Source organism: Crotalus tigris, unplaced genomic scaffold, assembly GCF_016545835.1.
Source record: "Crotalus tigris isolate CLP2741 ecotype Arizona unplaced genomic scaffold, ASM1654583v1 scf7180000017739.2905288, whole genome shotgun sequence".
Lineage (NCBI taxonomy): Eukaryota > Metazoa > Chordata > Lepidosauria > Squamata > Viperidae > Crotalus > Crotalus tigris.
This window is the reverse complement of record NW_024096605.1, coordinates 1,912,051-1,933,334: the sequence shown is the minus strand read 5'-3', so window position 1 is coordinate 1,933,334 and position 21,284 is coordinate 1,912,051. Positions and strand designations below refer to the sequence as shown.

General features: G+C 38.3%; 1 protein-coding gene across 4 annotated transcripts in view; it reads left to right on the top strand.

The window, feature by feature from the left end:
- DPYD (dihydropyrimidine dehydrogenase) overlaps positions 1-21,224 on the top strand; it is a 567,113-nt gene extending 545,889 nt beyond the window's left edge. For all 4 annotated transcript variants that reach the window (XM_039339800.1, XM_039339803.1, XM_039339804.1 and 1 more), the window contains 2 exons: positions 12,375-12,515; positions 18,292-21,224. In XM_039339800.1, the coding sequence (XP_039195734.1) occupies positions 12,375-12,515; positions 18,292-18,462 (312 nt within the window). In that variant the 3' untranslated portion in view covers positions 18,463-21,224. The remainder of the gene's footprint in view (positions 1-12,374; positions 12,516-18,291) is intronic.
- The last annotated feature ends 60 nt before the right edge of the window (positions 21,225-21,284 follow it).

Genomic DNA, 21,284 nt, shown 5'->3' with positions numbered 1-21,284 from the left:
CATCATTCTAAACCCTCTCCCTTCTTGTTTTATTATTTCTTAAGTTTCTACTGTGTTCAGCTTATTATTTTTTTTATGTTTCTTTGGATGTACCCAATGCTTACTTCCATATATCATAATGGGCAGGACAGCATTCGTTCCACAGTCCTTTTTTCTGTTCTTAACAAATGTTTTGTAAACATTATACCAAAATCCATGAAAATCATCTACTTACTCTAATTTCCCCCCATGTATGTACAGTATATTTTGCAATTGTTTACTCCATTTTATTTGCCACTTTAGATTCCTTCCATAAACATTTTTCCTACTATGTACTTTTGATATACCAATTATGATGTTTACTTCAGACTAAAAAATCCCAGACATGATCATGTTTCTTATCGGATAGTTTCTGTAGCCCATTAATTTTCTTGGTTGCCCTTCCAGCTCTATAATACTACAGTATTTTGCAAATGTGGTGATCAAAAACACACAAGTGCTGATTGTGATGTTCCGGGATAAAAAAGGAACCAATCCTCTTATATCAATATTCTTTTGCCAGCTTAGTGACCAGTTCTCCACAGATAGAATTCACCATAGAGTTATGCATAAAGCCACACTTGGAATCATTAGAAATGACAGGGATGTATTTAAAGGCATTGCTGTACTCGGCTGCTTTATTTTCTCTTCCCTTTTGTAATCATTCTAAGAATAATTACATTCTTAGATCATGGTGCAATTACAAATCATTTCAAAAATGTGTTGAACTGGGCCTTGGAGTCAAAAGAGAAAACTTTCATTATGCACATCTTACATTTTGCCCAATGAAATTTCCCCCCCCCCCGACCCATAGTCCTACTTGTGCCCCACCAGCTAGAGAGCTAGGTTGATGGCTATTTAAAACAGGGCCTTTTTATTAGCAGCATTCTGATTGTAGTGCTGTCCCTGGGACAAAAATGAAGTCAATCCAAATTCACTTTCCAATATTGTTTTGCGAGTCTGGTAACCAGAACGACAGAATAAGCAAACTTCCTTATTTTAATGTTGTTCTGAAGGCATATTAAACGACTTTGGCTCCCTTACTTCTTGGATTTATGGTGAGCTTTAATTGTTTTTATTATACATAGCCCTGGGCACCTGATAGGTGGGGGAGAAATTTATAAATGCAATAAATGCATTAAATAAGCTGCCTTTAGTTGCAAAGAAGCTACATGAATAATACTGGGGAAATCTACTTAAAAATAACCAGCACAAAATTCCGAAGAAGACTGCAAAGAAAATGTTTACTATTATTATTACTGTTATTGGTTGCTCAGTCAGCCAGATGCCTAGACTAAGGGTCCCCAACCCCTGGGCCGCAGCATGCCAGCAACTGATTCGCACAAACAAGGAAAGCCCCATCCACAGGATGCAGGCAGCATACAAAACCACGCCCCCTCCAGCCCATGGAAAAATTTCTCTCCACGTAACCGGTCCCTGGTGGCCAAAAGGTTGGAGACCTCTGGCCTAGACTGTATTTTTAACCACCTATCAAGTCCTTCCCAAGAGTCTGGGCCAGGCAGATATTATTTAATGGTGTTAAAGGCAGTGTTGGGATTCAGCCGGTTCGCACCACTTTGGCAGAACTGGTAGCTAATTTTTTGTTGCCCAGGCCCAGAATGGACTTCTGGAAGCGGCATCCACACAGAGAACCAGTTGTTCACATATTTGAATCCCACCACTGGTTAAAGGTATCTCCCGGATGTAAGCTGTTCCAAGTAAAGCTGCCTTTTGCAATTGACTGGTGTTGATTTTGTCAGTGGTGATGGTGTTCACATGATGCTCCAGATGTTTTGGGATTGCACCCAAGTCACCTAGCATTATTGGTACTATCTTTGTTTTGTTTCGCCACAGTTCTTCTATTTGCAGATCTTTGTATTTTGTCATTTTCTCTGGTTCTTTTTCTTCTTTTCTATTGCCTCCAGGTACTGCAATCCTCACTTTCCAGACTTCTTTGCCTTTCTTATCAATAATTGTTAAGTCTGAGGTGTCACGTGGCAGGTTCTCATCTGTTTGTATTCTAAAGTCCAAGAACACTTTACCTTCTTCATTTTCTTCTATTTTGTCTACAATATATTGTGGTCCCATCAGTTCTTGCTTGCAAGCAAATGGTATTTCTTGCAGATGTTCCAATGCACTATTGTTCCAATTTGTACTCAGTTTGTGCAATATTATTATTGTTGTGGTGGTGGTGGTGGTTAGATGTATATCTGTTAGGCATGCTTGAGGAAGTCAAGATTTACAAATTTCATAGCCTCCCAAAATAAGCTGCACGTGTCAGCTGGTCATAAATCTAGCATAGGTTCAGCTAAAAGGAAAAAAGAAAAAAAATACTTGTTTAAAGTGCATTGAATAGAATGCATGTTTAGAAAAAGCATTTTATAGAACATACTGTACCTTTTAAGAATGAATTTTGTTTGACTTTGTATTCTGTCTTCTGGGCAAATACATGGAAAATTTGTGCAACTAATTCATTCACAGGTATTACATTCTGTCAATGTGTAGATTGTCTCACTCATGGAACAAGTTACAAACATTCCAAAATATTTTATTTTCTCTTAAATAAATTCCTTTTCTCTGTTGCCTTTAATATCATTCTTTGAGGCCATCATGGCTGTTGTTCTGCCAAATACAATCTCTTTCAAAAGTGGAGGATTATCAGTTTTCAGATATGAAATGGAGCTAGTGGAAGTTACACCCTACCTAGATAAGCAAGCAAAATCAAGTTGGACAAGTTTCTATTGACATTAGGAAACCGATAGAAGGATTGAATGTGACTAAAAGGGATCAAGATCAGATTTGCTGTTAAGATTGACTTATGGGATGGACTAAAGCATCTTGCCAAAGGGAGAAATTGCCAAGAGGGGGGGGTTTTACTACTGCCAAGGAGCCGTAGTCAGACTTTTATACTGTGTGTGTTTATGGGTGTGTGTAAAATAGATAGGTAGATAGATAGATAGATAGATAGATAGATAGATAGATAGATAGATAGATAGATAGATAGATAGATAGATAGATAGATAGACAGACAGACAGACAGACAGACAGACAGACAGACAGACAGACAGACAGACAGACAGACATAGTCAGCAGTTGCTGTACAATTAGTTGCCAAGATCATATGGTCTTTCTATCACATCTTAATTATTCTATGTTACAAGATGTGGGTGGGTGGGTGGGTGGGTGGGAGGAAGAAAGGAAGGGAGGGAGGGAGGGAGGGAGGGAGGGAGGACATGTGCCAATCCACTATCCCTGTTCTGGAAAAATACACTCCTGCAATGCTGTCTCATACTGAAGGTGGGTCAGACTTGATCCTGGCCTGCCTTCAGACATGGCCACATATTCAGTGCTAAACACCAATAGAAACGTGCATTCTTTTCAGAGGTGAACAAGATTAATTTGTGTTCCATTTATCAACCCAAGCTTTTTTTTCTTCATACTATCTCCAAATAATTCTGAGTAATGGAATGATGTCAAGTTTTTGTCTGTATGTTATTTCTCCTGAATACGTATCTCAGAATTACTAGGGAGTTGCTGTAAGGTGACAAACATTGGAACATTCTCCTTAAACAGAAGCAAGTGCTTTTTCACTTTTTTCTGTATTCCCAACTGATGAACAATAAACAGTTCATTAGCCAACATTAAATTATCCACTGGAGTGATCTTTGTCACCATGCTTCATATTATTACCTTATTATCTGATTTTTCATGACATCTAGAGTGTACTTTGGTTTTCTTAGTTTCATAAGCTCCTATTTATGTTTTTCTTCTACATTTCCCCATATGAGTTATTTATTTGTTTGCCCATCCCTTTTTGTGTTTTCCAAACTGTTTTTCTTATAACTTCATTTAACCCTCTTGAGGATCAGTATAACTTGCTTTGCCAGTTTAATAATGTTGTCATTCCATCCACCAAAATGTTCTTTGATTCCTTTCCTCTGCCAGACTCTGTAAAGATGACTTGTTCATTGGTGAATTATATGACCCAACTTTATTCATTTTAACAGTACAATATTATGTACCCTTACAAATCTAGGTCATTCCATTCCTACACTTACTTTAGCCTCAACTTCTTTTCACCTCTGCATCCTGTGTTTTTTTTTATCTTTTTCCAGATTGAATTTGTGTTACAATATGAACATAAAGATGCTCGCAAATAATCATATAAAGTTACATTTAGTTTTACATCAAGTATTTTGAATTTTAAAATAATGCTAGGAAATTTCTAGAAGCCTGGCACTCTGACAAATTAGTCATCAACAGGCACATAGTCATAAACAACATCTACATGCTGTGCAAAAAGAAAATCAACAATTCAAAAAGGAAACAAAAAGACCACAACACCTTCCCACAAGCAATCAACACCCAGATGAGCATAGATTAATACCAAGGTTAACATCAGACCAACAATCAAGGGACCCTTCACTTCAAATATTCTGTGTGACTGCTGTGTGAAGTGAATTTAGAAATTCCGTAGAAGGATCACACACAAAAAGAAAGGGCAGAAATATTTAAATTATTTGGTCCACTTGGACACTGGAGAAAGTAAACATGAGTCTTATCAGAAAGGAAAGTATATCTGCAGGCTCTGAAACAAATTCAAAGTTTTACCCAAAGGAAATGTCAAGACATGTGGTCAAAGCAGCTGAGAATTTTGGAAGGGATTAGTGGGATAAAACAGTCGTTCCATTTGCTATCACCTATTTTCTTTGTCATTGGACTAGAGCAGGAAGCGAGCAAAACGTACATCAAGAGAGACAAAGTGTATGGTTTTCCAGTAGTTCATATGTGCTGTAGATCAGTGGTTCTTAACCTGGGCGATATTGGCCCCCCAGGGGGCGATTTCATTTTTCAGGGGGGCGATGGAACGAAAAGGGGCGACGCAGGGGCGAAGGAATGAAAAGGGGACGATATGGGGGCGATGGAGCGAGAAGTTTTGGGGACACTTTTGAGACTTTTTTGTACAGTGAATCGCTGTATATCTGTCGTACAAAAACATCAGATCGCTCACATTTGAATTGTGTTTTCAAATGTTCTTCCAGCTAGCTTCAGTACAGAATGCCGTACATATGTGAAGATGCATCGCTTATCTTCATGCGCATTGCGCAGCAGCCTCTACCCATACAGTGGCGCGCCATTGGCCAGAATATGGGAGATATGGGAAAAAGACTGGAAATAAATTATTTGCATCGATATGTCCTGATGACAATTTTAAAGAAAACAAAAAAAGTGTTTGCATAAATTGAAGAATTATTTCCTATGTTGTGATTAAGAGGTTGTGTTGGGGGAGGGGGGCGATGACAACTTCCTCATTGGCTCAAGGGGATGATTCGTTCAAAAAGGTTAAGAACCACTGCTGTAGATAATTGATTCTAGCCTTACTTCTCCTTTGCCTCTCATGACTAAAATTTAATTTCTTGTAAACAAACAGACCCCAGAAGGTTAGCATTTCTCTTCCTTTGGATTAAAACACATCAATTGTCACCTAACATAATAATACCTTACATAGTATAATTTCAACTATTCTACATCTCCCTCTGTCTTTATCTCAGACATTTCTGTTTCCACCTCTGTTCGTGTCTCATTCTTCTCAGAATCAGTCACAGCCGCACCTTCTGAAACAGCATCCTTCCAGAGATATGAATGGTATCCCCTCTCTTGTGTATGCCCAACCTCCTTAAAACCTGGATTAGGTTCCAGACCTGTGTTGGAGAAAGTGGAGGAGATTCTTGTCATGCTTTGGGGAGTTTTTGGGTTGTTTTTAGTCTGGATGTCTTGTTTGGTTTTATTTATATTTTTAATTGTTTTAACTTAGTATTGTGTTCTGTCAACTGCTTAGCCTCCACTGAAGTGAGAAACTACATGAAATCTAGATGGTGATGCTGACAATGATAATAGGTGATTCCATTTTAGAATAGGTATTTTCATGGTCTCATATATACACTTTTCGTTAAAAGTAATTCTATTGAATACACTGCATATACAGTTCAATCCAGTTTTGGATACATGTTGAATTTAGGAGTTAGAATCCTGATACACAGAAGGAAGTCTGCATTGGTTTCCATATTGATCTTCTTAAGTTGAGCTCCATTACCAGAGGGTGGGGGGGAGACAGAGAAAGGAGGGTTTTTGGATCTTGTCATTTTGTTTTAATGCAATTTTTTGCATTAATTGTCATGTTTTACAGTTTTCTAATCAGGACTTGTATACTTTATTAAGTTAGCATTACAGCTGTTTTATTGCTTTGCATTTTTCCTATGAAATGGCTTTTGTACTTGTTTTTTTTTCCCCTCTTCTTTCTCATTATACCATCCTTCCCAACATGGTGCTTTCCAGATAGATGAGGGCATTAAAAAAGAACTTTTTTTATTTTATTATTTGACTTCCTTGTATGGCTTCAATGTATCCGTGTTCTCAAAGGTGTCAGAATCTATTTGGCTTTTTCACAAAGTATGTTATTCTTCAGAAGAATCAGCTCTCCTTTTTCCTCTTCCGTCGTAACTTAGGTGCCATCCATCTTTCTTACAGTCAGGCATTTATCCCCTCCCCTCTTTTTTTCTAATTTGCCTTCCCCCATTTCTGTATTGCTGTTGATTAATAACTGCCTGACATATCTAATCTGCAAATCTTTCATTTTCCCAGATATTGTGCTACACACCAAAATAGCTCTTTTCATTTTAAAATGAACAATACGACTTTTCAGGCACATGTGTGCTCCCTTTGAGTATGTCTTTGGGGAGATATAATACAAGGATCCTGTTGTAGCCTGGATAAAAGGACTCCTCTTAATTTATGCTCTGGTCTCCTGGGTTCACAGTATTTGACAATGTCACAAAACAAGACAATACCCTTGCTAGTAAACCACATCAGAATAATGGGGAAAGAGGTCTTGTCTGGGAATTGAATTTTAGCTCTGCATTTAAAGTCAATATCTAGAGGGGTTACTTCACCTATTTCCTTAGACTTTTTCGCTTGTGGAATCCTTCTAATTTCTGAAAGATTTTATGATCAGATTCTTCTTTCTGTCCTTTTTGGGTTATTGGTAAATTTCATATTTTCTAAGGTGATAGATGTGTAATATACTTCTGGGCTATGAGATCTCCTGCAACATTTGGTTACATTACCTCTTGTACTATGCAAAAGTCTCATTTGGGCAACTGTGAGGTGAAATTTTAAAAAAGACATTGGGGAGGATCATCTAGAGCAGGGGTGTCAAATTCAATTTCATTGAGGGCTGCATCAGCATTGCGGTTGCCCTCGGGGGGGGGCGGGTGGGTGTGGCCAGGGTGGGTGCAGCCTACTGGGTGGGCGTGGATGGAGTCGGTGTGGCCTACTGGGTGGGCATGGCCAGCTCTACATTGTTCGCATCAAGGGTGCCTGTGGGGGCCTGGACAGGAGTGGGACAGATCTGAGGGTCTCTGGCAGAAGGGGTGGGACTGGGGCAAGTGCCAAGGCATGGTCCATTTCTTCATTCCTCACAAAGAGTGACACCTCCCCAGCATGCACCCAGGGGGTGGGGCCGACGTGGCAGGGGCTGGTTCCTTGCTGTTTCCAGATGGCCTTGTGGAGCTAAGACTGAATACGTTTCAGCATAGATGGCCACCACAAAATTGTACATTGGCTCCCGGCCAGCCTGGGCCAGGGCCAAGGCAGCAGGGGCCGTTCCCTCACTGTTTCCAGGATGGCTTCGCAGGCCACATGAAACCACTTTGTGGGCCACATCCGGGCCCTGGGCCTTGTGTTTGACATGTCTGATCTAGAGCCATTTGTTGTGGGGGGTGGGGAGGAGAAATCCCAATAGGACTGGTATTTTACTCACAAAAATATTCCTGGAATGATGCTAAATGATGTTGCTGGTTAATTTGGCTGCAGTTGTAAGCTGTGGAAGTTGAAAGAACAAGAGCAAGTGTCATCACTCATCACATAAGTTCTCATCCTCCCACTTTTATATTATGATGAACATCTTTTTTTCTCTCCCTGTTTCAACAGAGATATCTTTCAAGCCAAACATCTGGTTCATTGTTAATTTACAATACATTTTCTTAGAGGCCTGCAAGGCATAGATTGGCAAGATCTACAACTAGCACGTGATATAAATCTACATAAACTTAAATTATTAAACCCCCCCTTTTTGTCCTCACCCATTTTTAACCAATGGAACCAGCATCAATTCCTTCCTTCCTTCCTTCCTTCCTTCCTTCCTTCCTTCCTTCCTTCCTTCCTTCCTTCCTTCCTTTTTTTCACTTTTAAAGGACTTTGGTGTGCTGCAGGGCAGTATTCTCTGGAGAAACAGAATTTGACAACAAATGGGTAGTAAAATTTGCCAGAAATTTTGCAGGTCATTCTCTCTACACTACTTTATTCAAATTAAACCTATATTCTTAGCTCATCCTATTAACATAGGAATACTTGGATTATGAGAGAAGACTTGGATACAATACAGGCAAGGTCCATTTTTATTCCCTTGAAATATTTGAGCTGAATTCCAGAGTTGCAGTTAAACATTTCCATCAGTTCGGTTTAAGGCTGAACTTATGGAAAGCCAAAAGGGTTGGGGCGGATCTCAATTCAAGACGCTCAAGATGTTCCAGAGGGTGGGAGCCATGGTAGGAAAGGTCCTTCTGCTGGACCCTGCCAGCTGGAATTCCTTCTCCAATGGAGTCCACATCATGCCTTTTCGGCCATAACGAGTGGACTGGGCCAATCCCATTGGGATGAGATAGTTCCTGAGGTTCTTTATCTTGATATATCACCAATATAGAGTGCCATTGGTGAAAATGTGTGGTGTCATTATATTGCAGTTTTATTGTACACTTTTTGTACACGGTATACTTTTTTGTGAAGTATACTGTCTTATTGTCCAGTTCAATTAGAATGTTGGTATGGAATTGCCATTTTTGGAAGCAGTCCTGTGTTTATCTTAATCTATAGTTTGTCTTAAGCTTGAGAATTGGACAATATCCAGCACAGCATGACAACAATGACTGAAATAAAATGATTCTATTCCATGATTTGAATCTACTTCTTAACCACCACCATCACCACCACCCCGATCTGTAGAGCACTGACAAATTAAAAATCTATTCAAATTCTATTTTCTCTTCTGCTTCTGTTTTCCCAGCAGCTAAACTGTTTTGACTATGGAATTAGATCATTACTATCAAAATTATCCACTGGCTTTGGTTTTGTTCACACACCTGACAGCCCTACTGACAAAAGATGAGCCACACAGATGTCACCAAGGGCAGAATTAGGAAGCAATAGCATAACAGAGGTCTAATTAAGGGCAAGATTTGGCCGGTGGAATTCTCATTACTGAACTTAATGCACCAGTCAGAAAGAACACAGCTTGACTATCAGCAGAACTGGATTACCCTCATAGTGAGTTGGCAATTAGGAAAATATCATTATGCTTGTAAATTCAACCACTGTAATCCAGAGGAAAACAAGATAAGGCAAATACAAAGTTCCACAGTGCCATCTTACAATATCTGCCTTTCAGCAGACGCTCAAAAAGAGATATTTTAGGAGAGAGAGAAAGAAAGAAAGAAAAGGGGATCCAGCAAATTAATCTCAATGCATAAACTATTTTATTCCTAGAGCTGCTTTACTAATCCAAGGAGAATGCTCTAAGGAGGATTAGAGGGCCATGAAAGAGTGTGCCTACAAAGCATTTTCTGTTCCCTTTGTTGTTATTATAGCTACATAACTTGTTTACCTGCTACTTTTCATACAAAGAAAATCTCATCAAACTCTTAAAATCAAACAAAGCTGTAGATCTGTAAGTATTAAATAAAGTGTCAGAACTTGTGGAAATAAATAATGCATGGAACAAAAGCTATATACCTCTTGTTCAACAATGATGGTGGACGGCAGTAGTGGCTGCATCACCCAAAGAAGATGGGTCACAACAACTACTGCAGCAGACCAAATTACACAACCAACCGGTGCCTCCTGATCAGTTGTTTAAGACCGCAGTGCGCATCAACTCCATCCAGCATAATACTAGCAACGAAAAAAGGACTTTCTGACTAAAATCTCTGGAAAACTCTAGCTGCCAACTCCTGAAACAGTAAATGAAAATTGCTGACCCAGTTTCCCAAATATTATCTTTTTACCACTATTTTGAAAAAGTGATTACAACTGAGTCATGGTGTGACCAGAAGTGCCTTAAGTGCAGGTCCCTCTAATGATCTCTATAAGAATTTAAGTACCTATTGGGTGCCCTAACTTCCATGAAATTTTAAAATGTCTGACTTTTGTTTTTCCCCTAAAAAGAAACCTGAAAATACATTAACAATAAAGTGGAATGCTCATTAACATATTAAAGAGCACTATTCGTTGTTACATATATAGATTTATTTGTAGTATAGTACGATATGTTATTATTCTTACATTCTCGTTCCATTGGGCACATCTACTTTGGAGAAATCTTACTTTATCCTCACATAAATCAAATCTAGTATGATGTGCTATAACAGATAAAATGTGGAGGAAGCAGAAAAATGATGATTTGTGTTCTTTATTCACTGCTTTACTTCATACTTCTTCTCATAGCACCTTCAAGGCTAGTTAATATTTCGATCCACATGACTTTTTAGGCTAAGATAAAATATCAGTGCGTTGTAAGCTTGAATCCATTTCCCCATCCCATCCCAATTTTCAAGTTAGGGTTACCTTATTATTTCTAAGTTACTTTTCTGGAATCTAATCTTCAAAATTAGTCTATTGTAAAATGTCATGTTCCATGTTTCTTTAAGATACAGTTCTGTACTGATCTAACTGAGGTTCTACTCCAGTTAATTATGGGGGTTTATTTCCAGGCAATAGACATACAATAATACAAAACTAAAATGTCTTTGTGCATGCTTGTTCTGTGGGAGACACCATCATCTAGCTATTAAATGTTTTCAAAATATTCCTCCAGCCCATGATATGCTATTATCAGAAACATCCTGATTAAAGTATACAAAATGGAATTGCACAATTCATTTTATGCTCAGTTATATTTTTCCCACAGAATTTCAAATTTAGAGTAGGAGCCTAAATTAATTGGAGAAAAGTATATCTTTGTGGAAGCAAGAATGGAGAATCTGCAAAATATTACGCATAATAATAACATGGTAACAAAGGGAGCCATTGATTTCAAGGATTTGAATCTAAACTTACAAGAGTAAATTCACTGAAATCCAGGGGACAAATCATTACTAGCATGATCTTCAATGGATTTCTCTATATAAGAGTAAAACTGGATTCAGTATAGGTAGAACCTCTACCCTGATAGTGACATTGATAGATATTCAAATTCAAATTCTCTCTTCCTATCTCTGAACAGGCATTTGAACATGCGGTGGAAATTACAAAAATTGGGAGAAAATTGGCATGCAAGAGATGTCCAAAATAATAACCCCACTTGTTCTTTCAAAGGATTCTAGTGCTTCTTCCGGTTTCAGAAAGTGGCAACATAATCTTACCCAGTGTTGAACCTCAAGACCTTCTCCATACAAACATGTGCTTTAGCCCTTAGCTACATCCCTTTCTATAACACAGTCTCTTTATGTCTGATTACCTGTAAAAAATAAGGCAGATGCCACTCCACTTGAGCAAGTTTGTGACTGACTAATTACCTCAATCTTTTAAAGATTTATCCTTTAAAAACTAATGGATAACCTCTTAAAAAAAAACATTTTTCCTAAGCAGATTCTTCTACAATCAATAAATAATCTTTCCAGCACTAAAGTGTGGCCTGCTCTCTTGAAACAGAAACTGCACAATTGGGTCAACTGATTTAAAAAAAACAAACCAACGAGGATTGCAATAATATGTGTTAGTTTATCCAGCCATTTGCATATTCTTTCCAATGGCTGCCTTTTTGTTCCCTGTTGTTTAATGCAGCCTTTTCCTTGTCTCATAATGAATTCTCAGAGGTGTGCTAATGAACAGTAGCCATGGATAGGAACACTGAGTGTGTGTCATAACACATCTCTTCTTTTCCATTTTTTCTTCCTGTTGCACTAAACAACGGTCACTGAGAATAATTAGTTTATGCGCAGAGATCCGATTCTTTTTTGTTGGGTGGCTTGGTTGTTGGGTTTGCTTGTTTTAGCAGATCTATTGATATTTGAATTGTTTATAGATCAATACCTGCAAGGTCCTGGGTATGAAATGCTTCTGAGGTGCCATTATTCCCAGAATTGCCACAGCACTGGAAATCAACTTCCAAAGGAAACATGCTGTCAAGGGACTCCTCTTCAGCATGAAACAACTTGGATATCTCCGAAGTGTTTCAGTAATTTTTTTCCCTCTTCTTCTTTTTTTGTTTCCTGTCCCCTTCTCCTCTCCCCTCCCCCCCCCAGGATGTAATTGGAAAAGCACTGCAGTATATTGGAACATACGGAGAGCTCAGTAATACGGAACAAGTTGTGGCTCTGATTGATGGGGAAATGTGTATCAACTGTGGCAAATGCTACATGACCTGTAATGATTCTGGCTACCAGGTAAGAACACAGCTGTAATTAGCAAAAAAAAAAAAAAAGGCACTGTGAGTTGTCTTTCTGCTGCTGAGGCAGAAGGATTCCACCATCTCTTGACGGGCAGATGGGAAAAGTAGATTTACAAGATACTGGAAATTAACACTGGCACACTCCCAGGCATAGACTGCAGTAACCATGTCTGATCTATTCGCAGAGGTTGTCAATAAGGCAGGTTTCTTAGAGACTTGGGATACACAGTGCTCTCCCTGGTCTGGCTCTTCTTCTCCCCCTTTCATTTCTCTTGCGGAATATCATCTATTGCTCAGCTGCCATGTTTCTCCCAGTGTTACATGTTGCGGAATTCTGTTGAAGACAAGATACATCCAGATCGTGTAGGAGGAAAAAATTATTTTGACAGGGGCACACTAGAGAATCTATTTTAAATACATAACACTCAATTAGATTTAATTGTTTCAGTGACCCCATCAGAATCTATAGTAGACCAGGAAGCTTTGTTTGTACTAGTAGTGATCTGGTACTGAGATCTAAGCAATCTCTTTACATCCTAACTGATGATAGGATAACTCCAGTTTAATATACAGATTCATTATGAAATATATAATTTACACACAGTATATATATGCACATACAGTTTAGAGATCCATACAGAAATACAAACATATAGATGAACAAAAATTAACTTAATACAAAAGAATCCAATGTTGGATTCAAAGTTACAATTTAATATTGGACTCAACGGTAGTAATTAAAATTTCCAATGAACCTACCAAGAAGCTCAAAAGAGATGGTGTGGAGGTAAAATGTTTTAGAAACCTAATAAATAACACAAAGACTTCATTTAATAAATAATGCAAGAAGTTAATTTTATTTATTGAGTTAAACAAGATGGGATCGGATCACCATTTGCAGGCAAACAGAAATAACAATGAAACATTCAACAAAGCTGTTTAATGTTGCTGTTGTTGAACATAATGAACGTCCAAGGTTTGTTTTACCCACACAAAAAAATGTATTCTGCCTCCTTGACATAACAACAAAAATTTCTGGAGGACACAATTGAGTCTGGCAAGATAGAGTTCAGTAATTCCCATTCTTGTTGTTTTCAATAGAAATTACTGGATTCCTAGAATTTTGTAAGCTTAAAGTGATTCTTCATAAAATAATAAAGGAGATGAAATACCAGAGAACAAGCAGTACAGGTATTTTACTGTAGGTTTGAGAGGAAACCATTGTCAACTATCACCACCCTCTCCATTTCAGATATACAGTATCAACAACAGCCAAGTGTCCTACAACTGACTCCAGCTTCCTTGTATGTCCAATCACACTTGACCAATAAAATATTCTATTCTATTCTATTCTATATTCTACCCTACCTTACTACTCTACTCTACTCTACTCTACTCTACTCTACTCTATTATTATTATTACGTGCTATTCAAGCAATACATATCCTTGGGAAATAGATGAAACATGAGTTGGTTAGGGATGATTGAAAAATGGTTCTCAAATATTTCAGACTTCTGCTGGGAGTCCACACTCCATGAGCTTAGATAAGTCATACATTCATGATCCCTTACAAATTAAGCAAATATATTAAGATGGTGCTGAGAAAACCAAGGCTGGGAGGAGTGGTGCAGATACCAATCGGAACTAATAAAGAAAATCCACCTTCACATTTTGTGCATTTAACAATTGTTCTCTTTGATCTATTCCACTTGATTAAAGTGTATCATGTTTTGAGCCAAGCTAATAAAAGCTGCCTACTTTGACAAAGGGTGTGCATATTTTAAGAAATATATCATATTAGGAAGATTTGGATGGGTAGCAATCTATTTCAGTCTAGAATGTTTAGTGAAAATTAAGAAATAAATGGCCACCAAACAGGTCCTTGCCACCCTTCCTTGTTTCATCTCATCTTTATGTTTTTGCATTTACTAGTCCAGACAACCTGGTGTAGAACTGCAACTTTTCAAGGCCCCAGAGCCAATCCTCAGGAATTATGTCCAAAATACTTAGAACAGTGTTTCTCAAACTTGACAATTTTAAGGCATGTGGACTTTTTAAGGCATGTGGAAGTCCACATGCCTTAAAATTGTCAAGGTTGAGAAACACTGACTTAGAAGACGTTTCCTTTATTTGTAGATAGAAAACATTAATTTAGCAGAAATGCACTAGACGCAAAAATAATTTTTAAAGTATAAAAAAAAAGTACTAGAATTCAGCAATGTAATGGGCAATCAGGTATTAATTCTAATTTGGATATGAGTTAACTCCCAATTTTCAGAAATTGCCCTGAAACTTCTCTAGGAAGCAAGGATGCTCCCTTCCTCCCTTCCTTTTAGTGTGATTCTGTTTGTTCTGGCACAATCTCATGATTGCTGTGACATCCTTTTTGCTGTTGCATCAATTGTCCATTGTCTTTGCAAGGCAAACATTCCACACAATATCCACAAGCAACAACCACATTTTTTGTGAAGTTCATTTTTTGATTAGCAGAGATTACTGAAAAATAGAGGCATGGAACAGAACAAACTGAGGACTGATTTAGAGTAGCCTGCAACTGCCCATAGCCATCACCGCATACCTCCGCTGCAAAGGGATTGACGCTTAAGCGGAGATTGCAGATTGCTGCAGATGAGCCAATGCAAACACACACACCAAACCCCAATTGTGTGTCATGAGGAGGTGCACACCCTGCATACTGATTGGTTCTGACCTCCTGCTGGGAGGTGGGGGAAGGCACAGCACATCCAACTGGGACACATTCAAGTTCACTGACATATAAAAGGAACACCTATGCAACTATCCCTGAATGACAGATGCACATGTTCCCTCACGTGCAATGTTGGAGAAGTCTGCTCAAGCCTTCAGTCCACATAAATATTGCCAGAGAAAAGAATTTATGCAAATAAAGACACACTTTAAAAAAAAGATTTACAAAACCCTATGGAAAAACAAAACACACCAGCACTGAGTTTGTCTTGGAGAGTGCTGCTATCAAAATATCATAGCCTAATAAAAATGTACTATAATATGTTATAGTGACAGCACTGAAATAATTTAGTTTGCAACAGCAATAATGTTCAGGGGCTGTTTTATTTTAGCAATGGAATAGCACTATCATGAAAGTGGGGCCATTAGTTGCATTTTCCAGCCAAGGTCCTGAGCTGTGGGCATGGATTGCTGGAAAAGAACAATCTGTTGATTAACAGGAGTGCTCAGACTGCTGGCCACAAGGGAAGACTCAGTGGTCCATTTCAAGTATGTGTTTCACTTTGAGAGCGGGCAACGAAATTTCATTTTTGATGTGTGCCGTTGTGTCCACAGTAAAAAAATGACAATAAAAGTTATCTCTTATCTACTCTTTGTACTGTAGTTGCTTCTCTCTCATTACTCACCTTCTACATCATTCACCCAATAAATAGTGAGCCTTGAGGACTCTTTGTTAAAAAGGCTGCTTTGAAGCTTGCTTTGCATTTTGTTAATTTTTCTCTGTTCATAGTAAAGAGACAAGAGCTATGCCTGAATACCCAGCCTTCTGTTCAAACTGTTTGTGCAGTTTCTGGATTTACCTGCAGCTTCCTGGAATCAGTGTGTGGTCCAGGGTAACATGGTTAGTTTAGTAGGAAACTACTATAGGAAGCATTTAAATTGGCGCTTCCATCTTTAAGGAAGATCTATGAGCTACTTGTCCTCTCACCTTTGTCTGGAACAAACTAGGCAACTAGCCCACTGGAGCTGTTCCAACTTCACGTAAGAAGAATAAAAACTGCTGCATTGGGAAGCGCATTCCCTCTGCCTACACAAAGGCATGAAGTAAATAAGTCTTTTGAAAAGTAAACGGCAGTCCCTGGATTTACAGTAGCAGGTCAGAAAAATTGACGTAGCGTGGCTTTAGGTCTACATTAAAGATTTTGCAAGAGTTCCAGTAGGAACTTTGAAAAAATATACATTATGCAAGAAAATTCATCATTGGTAATATTGGCTCCAGTTTACAGCTTGTGGAGTTACTTACATCAGAGAGCAGAGTTAGATTTGTAGTATCTTATATAACCTACCCAGTTTAGCATAGTGGTTAACATAGCAGGCTAGAAACTAGGAGATTGTGACTTTCAGCCATGTAGGCAGAAAGCCAAGTAGGTGACCTTGGGCCAGTCACACCTTCTCAGCTCTAGGAAGCAGGTAATGGCAAAACAATTCTGAAATCTCGCCAAGAAAAATACAGAAACTTGTCCAGGCAGTTTCTAGGAGCTAACACTGACTTAAAGGCATAGCAAAAAGAAAAGGCTGCACAAGCCCTTTGAAAAAGATTTTACAATACATGCAGGAGCACAAGTAAAACATTTTTGGCTACTTAAAGCAGCTGTGTCTTCTTCAAGATTCCCGCGGCTACTCAGAAAGTATCTCTAGGCTGTTGATTCACTGATGTGTTTGCATAGGCCTTTCCCAGGCACATTGCTTGCACACGTGCAAAATATTTGCCCAGCTCAACCCTCTCATATGTGATGCTTCCCTTGAATGTTTCCCAGATATCTCCTCAGATGTCAGCTCAGGAGAAATTGAATTGATTGATGGATCTGAACAGCCGGCTAGAATTGATTTGGTTGAGACTCCAGTGGGGAAAGCTTACAGTGGCCAACGGCTAGGAAACAGGAGGAGGAACTGCCTTCTGCACCTGATCTGAGAACATGTAGGGCAGAGAAAAGACAGGAGCAGAAAAGGTCAGCCAGACTACCCAAGAGAAAAAAGCCCTGCCTGTCTTGATGGGCTGCACCAGAAGCTGATTATTTATCACAGCAGACAGATGGAGGCGTGTCTGGGAACAATGGGTTTGTTTTCTAGCTGTGTGTTTTCTGGTTGTCATGATTCTTGCCTCACTCTGGATTGACACTGTGTTTGGAATGGAATCATGCCTTGGAAACTCTGGACTTTTCTTGACCCATGAGCTCTCTTGGGTGTGGATTTAAGTTTTACCTGGTAGATTTAAGTTTGCCTAGTAAAGTTATTTGGGTGTGGATTTAAGTTTTACCTGGTAGATTTAAGTTTGCCTAGTAAAGTTATTTTGTTTCAGCAACTTTCAAGTGCCTTATGGACTATTGGGCCATTGATCTGTGGACTAACCTTGCTTTGCTCGTGGCTGGACTTGATGGGGACAGTTCTGGGTTTTTGGTGAAGGAAATTGCTGGGGAATATTAATAAATTCACTAGACCATAGTTACGTTTGTTTGTAAGTAAGCAGGGCAACATATCATAAGAAAACTCATCACTGACTGACTGACTGACTTACTTACTTACTTACTTAGTGTTGCAAATGCCTTTATATATCATATGTGTAAAATAATGACAGCAGCAATAATGAGGAAAAGGGAGGAATGGCTTTTACCACTATCCCCACCAGTGTGATATCTTTGTGTTATAATTATACCAGTAAATCAGTATGCTATGCAGGATTCACTTTTCAAAGGCACACATATTTTTATGAAAGTTGACCAACTTGTGCTGAAGCTTGATTTTGTTCGTAACTCCACTGAGTACATCAGAAGGAGAATAAGGACGAAAGGGAGAAAAGAGATTTCTATCAGAGCCCAATTTTCCTCTATATTTCAAATATTTTTAGAAAATGTGATTTTCCTAGCTATTGAAACTGTTACTGCAACTGTACCAAACAAAGATTTCTCCCAAGCACCTCAACTACAGGAAATGCAGATGCTAAAAATGGAGTTGTTTTTGACCTTTTCTGTGAGTGACATCAATGCTGTTTATTTCTGCTTTCCAGGCTATACAATTTGATCCAGAAACCCACCTGCCCACTGTTGCTGACAGTTGTACAGGCTGCACTCTGTGTCTCAGTATCTGCCCTATTATTGACTGCATCCGAATGGTTTCCAGGACAACACCTTATGAAGCAAAGAGAGGCCTGCCCTTACCAGTGATCCCCGTGTGCTGAGCAGATCAGACCAACAGTTAAAGGGATACTTCTATTTGCTTGATTCTATTGATTTGCTTTCTAATTAGTACCAGCGAGCCCAGTACATTCTAGCAAAGAGAAGGGGGAAAGAAAGAAGGGAAAAGAGAGGGGGGAGGGAGGAAGGAAGGGAGGAAAGAAGGGGAGGAGGAAAGGAAAAGGAAGGAAAAGAAACTAATACATTAATGAGAGGCCAAATAAAACTGGCTGAATTTTTCAGTTTATTTCCCATTTCTTCCCCTTTCTGATCTTCAGACACATAACAGTCAGTTTGCTGGATATGATTTGGCTTTGCCTTTTCTCAAACGCATAACTTTTTTTTTCTCTGTCTCTTTCATAAATCTGTACATGTTCTGACGATCTGAGTGATTTTTCTTCCCTCTAACAATGGAATGAAATTCAAGAAACTTTTCGTAATCATGTAAACCCTAACACATGGACAAACTTTGTTACCATGGAAACATTGGGTAATTACACATTTCATTTCCTTTTAAAACTGGTTTTAGAAGATGTAATTAACAATATAACACACAAACAAAGCATTGTATATCATGGGGGGGTTGCTTTTACAGAAAGATATAAAAAGAGGGTTAAACTGCTATTTCTGAACAATTAATCAGTTTTAATAGTGGCAGCATCTGGTGGTCTATTACTCCAGTTCTCTCTAAATTCTACTTCTCCCTAAATGCTACCTCTGACTAGGCATTAAAAATCAAATGTGCAAATACAGTGCACTTTTGTCATTTGATGTTTTCAGTTGGTAGCACAATTTTTGTTGTTGTTGTTCTGTTAATAAACTTCCAGTCCCTATCTATTAATTCTAATCTTTCAAATGTAAATATAGGACACTTTTTGTTGCATCACTGTGGGGTTGGCAAAATGAAATTATTCTTGAGGCACTAGAAGAGGACCAAAGGCAATTACTTCAAAATTTCCATAAAACAATTGTTTTCTGCCATTCATACACACGGTGCTGGGTAAAATAATGTAGTTCTACCAGCGTAGATGGATGGGCGAGGCTCAGAAGATGCAGCCTTTTTGATCACCACAGATAGTATCTGACAATAAATGGCATCTACTGGATATTTTCCAAATACAAAGTTCATTTCATTCCTGGGCTTCACTGTGCCTAAATGAAAGTTCCACAAATCTTTGGAGAAAGAATGAGTTGATGGCCCAGTAAATATATGTAAATACAAGTGCCGTCAGCACAGGATGTCTGATCAGGGCACAATGTACGATCTTTTAAAGAAACCTGTTGCTGTTTCCTATTATAAGATCCATTCCTCCCCATGATTCTCTTATTCCACAGCAAGAAGCAGCCCATCAGAATTAATGTTAATGAGGTAGAATAGGGGTTTTCAAACTTGGCCCTTTTATGACTTGTGGACTTCAACTTCCAGAATTCCTCAGCCAGCATGCCTGGCTGAGGAATTCTGGGAGTTGAAGTCTACAAGTCATAAAAGGGCCAAGTTTGAAGACTTCTGAGGTAGAAGATATTCTCACCTTAAAACATAGAATAACAGGGTGGGAAGGGATGTTGGAGGTCTTCTGGTAAAACTCTCTGCTTGAGCAGAAGACCCTCTACATTCCAGACAAATGGCTCTCGAGTCTCTTTTTGAAAACCTACAGTGATGGAGCACCCACAATTCTAAGAGACAACAACTCTGCTGTTCCACTGATTAATTGTTCTCACTATCAGTTAATTTTTCATTGGTTCTAGATTGGATCTCTCCTTAACAATCTTCCACCTGTCACTTCTTAGGGATAACCAAACATGTTATCGTGCATTGTCCAAATAGGAGTCCATCCAGGTGAAATGGACTAGTAGGTAGTTCACAAAGCCTCAGTAGCAGATAGCAGATACTTGCTACCCACCAGATAAAGAAAAATCATTACTTCTACTACAACAAGAGTGGGTTTGAAAGCATGGAAAAATCCTATCTCCTATCATGTGCGTAATGTTGGACAAAATAATGTATTTTCACACAAGAAGAAATACAGTAGAAATATGTAAACATTCTGAAACCATATTTAGTCAAATATACCAGTGCTTTAATAAATTTCTGATTACATGAAAAGATTACTACCCACATCTATATGCAAGCATTTTAAATGGCAAAATGTAAGATAAATAATTGCTAGCATATCAATGTTGTATGTTAAAAATGTGTAATAAACATTCAAAAATAGAACATGTTTGTTTACAATTAAACCAAGATAAGGATTTTCCACCATTCTGAAACAGCATATTATCATCGACTTATTTCGCATTCTCAGCTGGGTGTTTTCTTGTACTAATACTTTGCTAGCTATTTTATCCCAAAGAAGCTGCAAGAAAACCATATGTTGTTCAATATTTAAAATAGCAAATAATGTATCCATTTCTCTGTGCTCTTTGCTATCAACTGAAAATGTAAAACTTTGATTGTGCATATTAAATAATGATTGCGTTCAAATTTCAGTATATTTACATAGTTATAAATAAATCAGAATTAAAGAACATTAAACAGCTTGTTTTAAAATGTGTTTTATCTGCATTTTGCATGTTTTTTTATTTAAAAAAAAGCAAGCCAATTTGCATTTTATATGTAATAGGCTTCCAGTTCTGCAGCATTAGCACTCTCCTTTTTTGATCACTTGCTATCAAACAGTCATATATAATCCAATCATTTTATATTGATGAAGTTGGGCTTGTAACATAGAATGAAGTTCATAAGAATAAAGAAAATATTTTTCATTAACCAACTATCAAAAAGAGCTCTGTGGATTTTTAAAAATTTGATAGAGGAATTGCTGTGCAC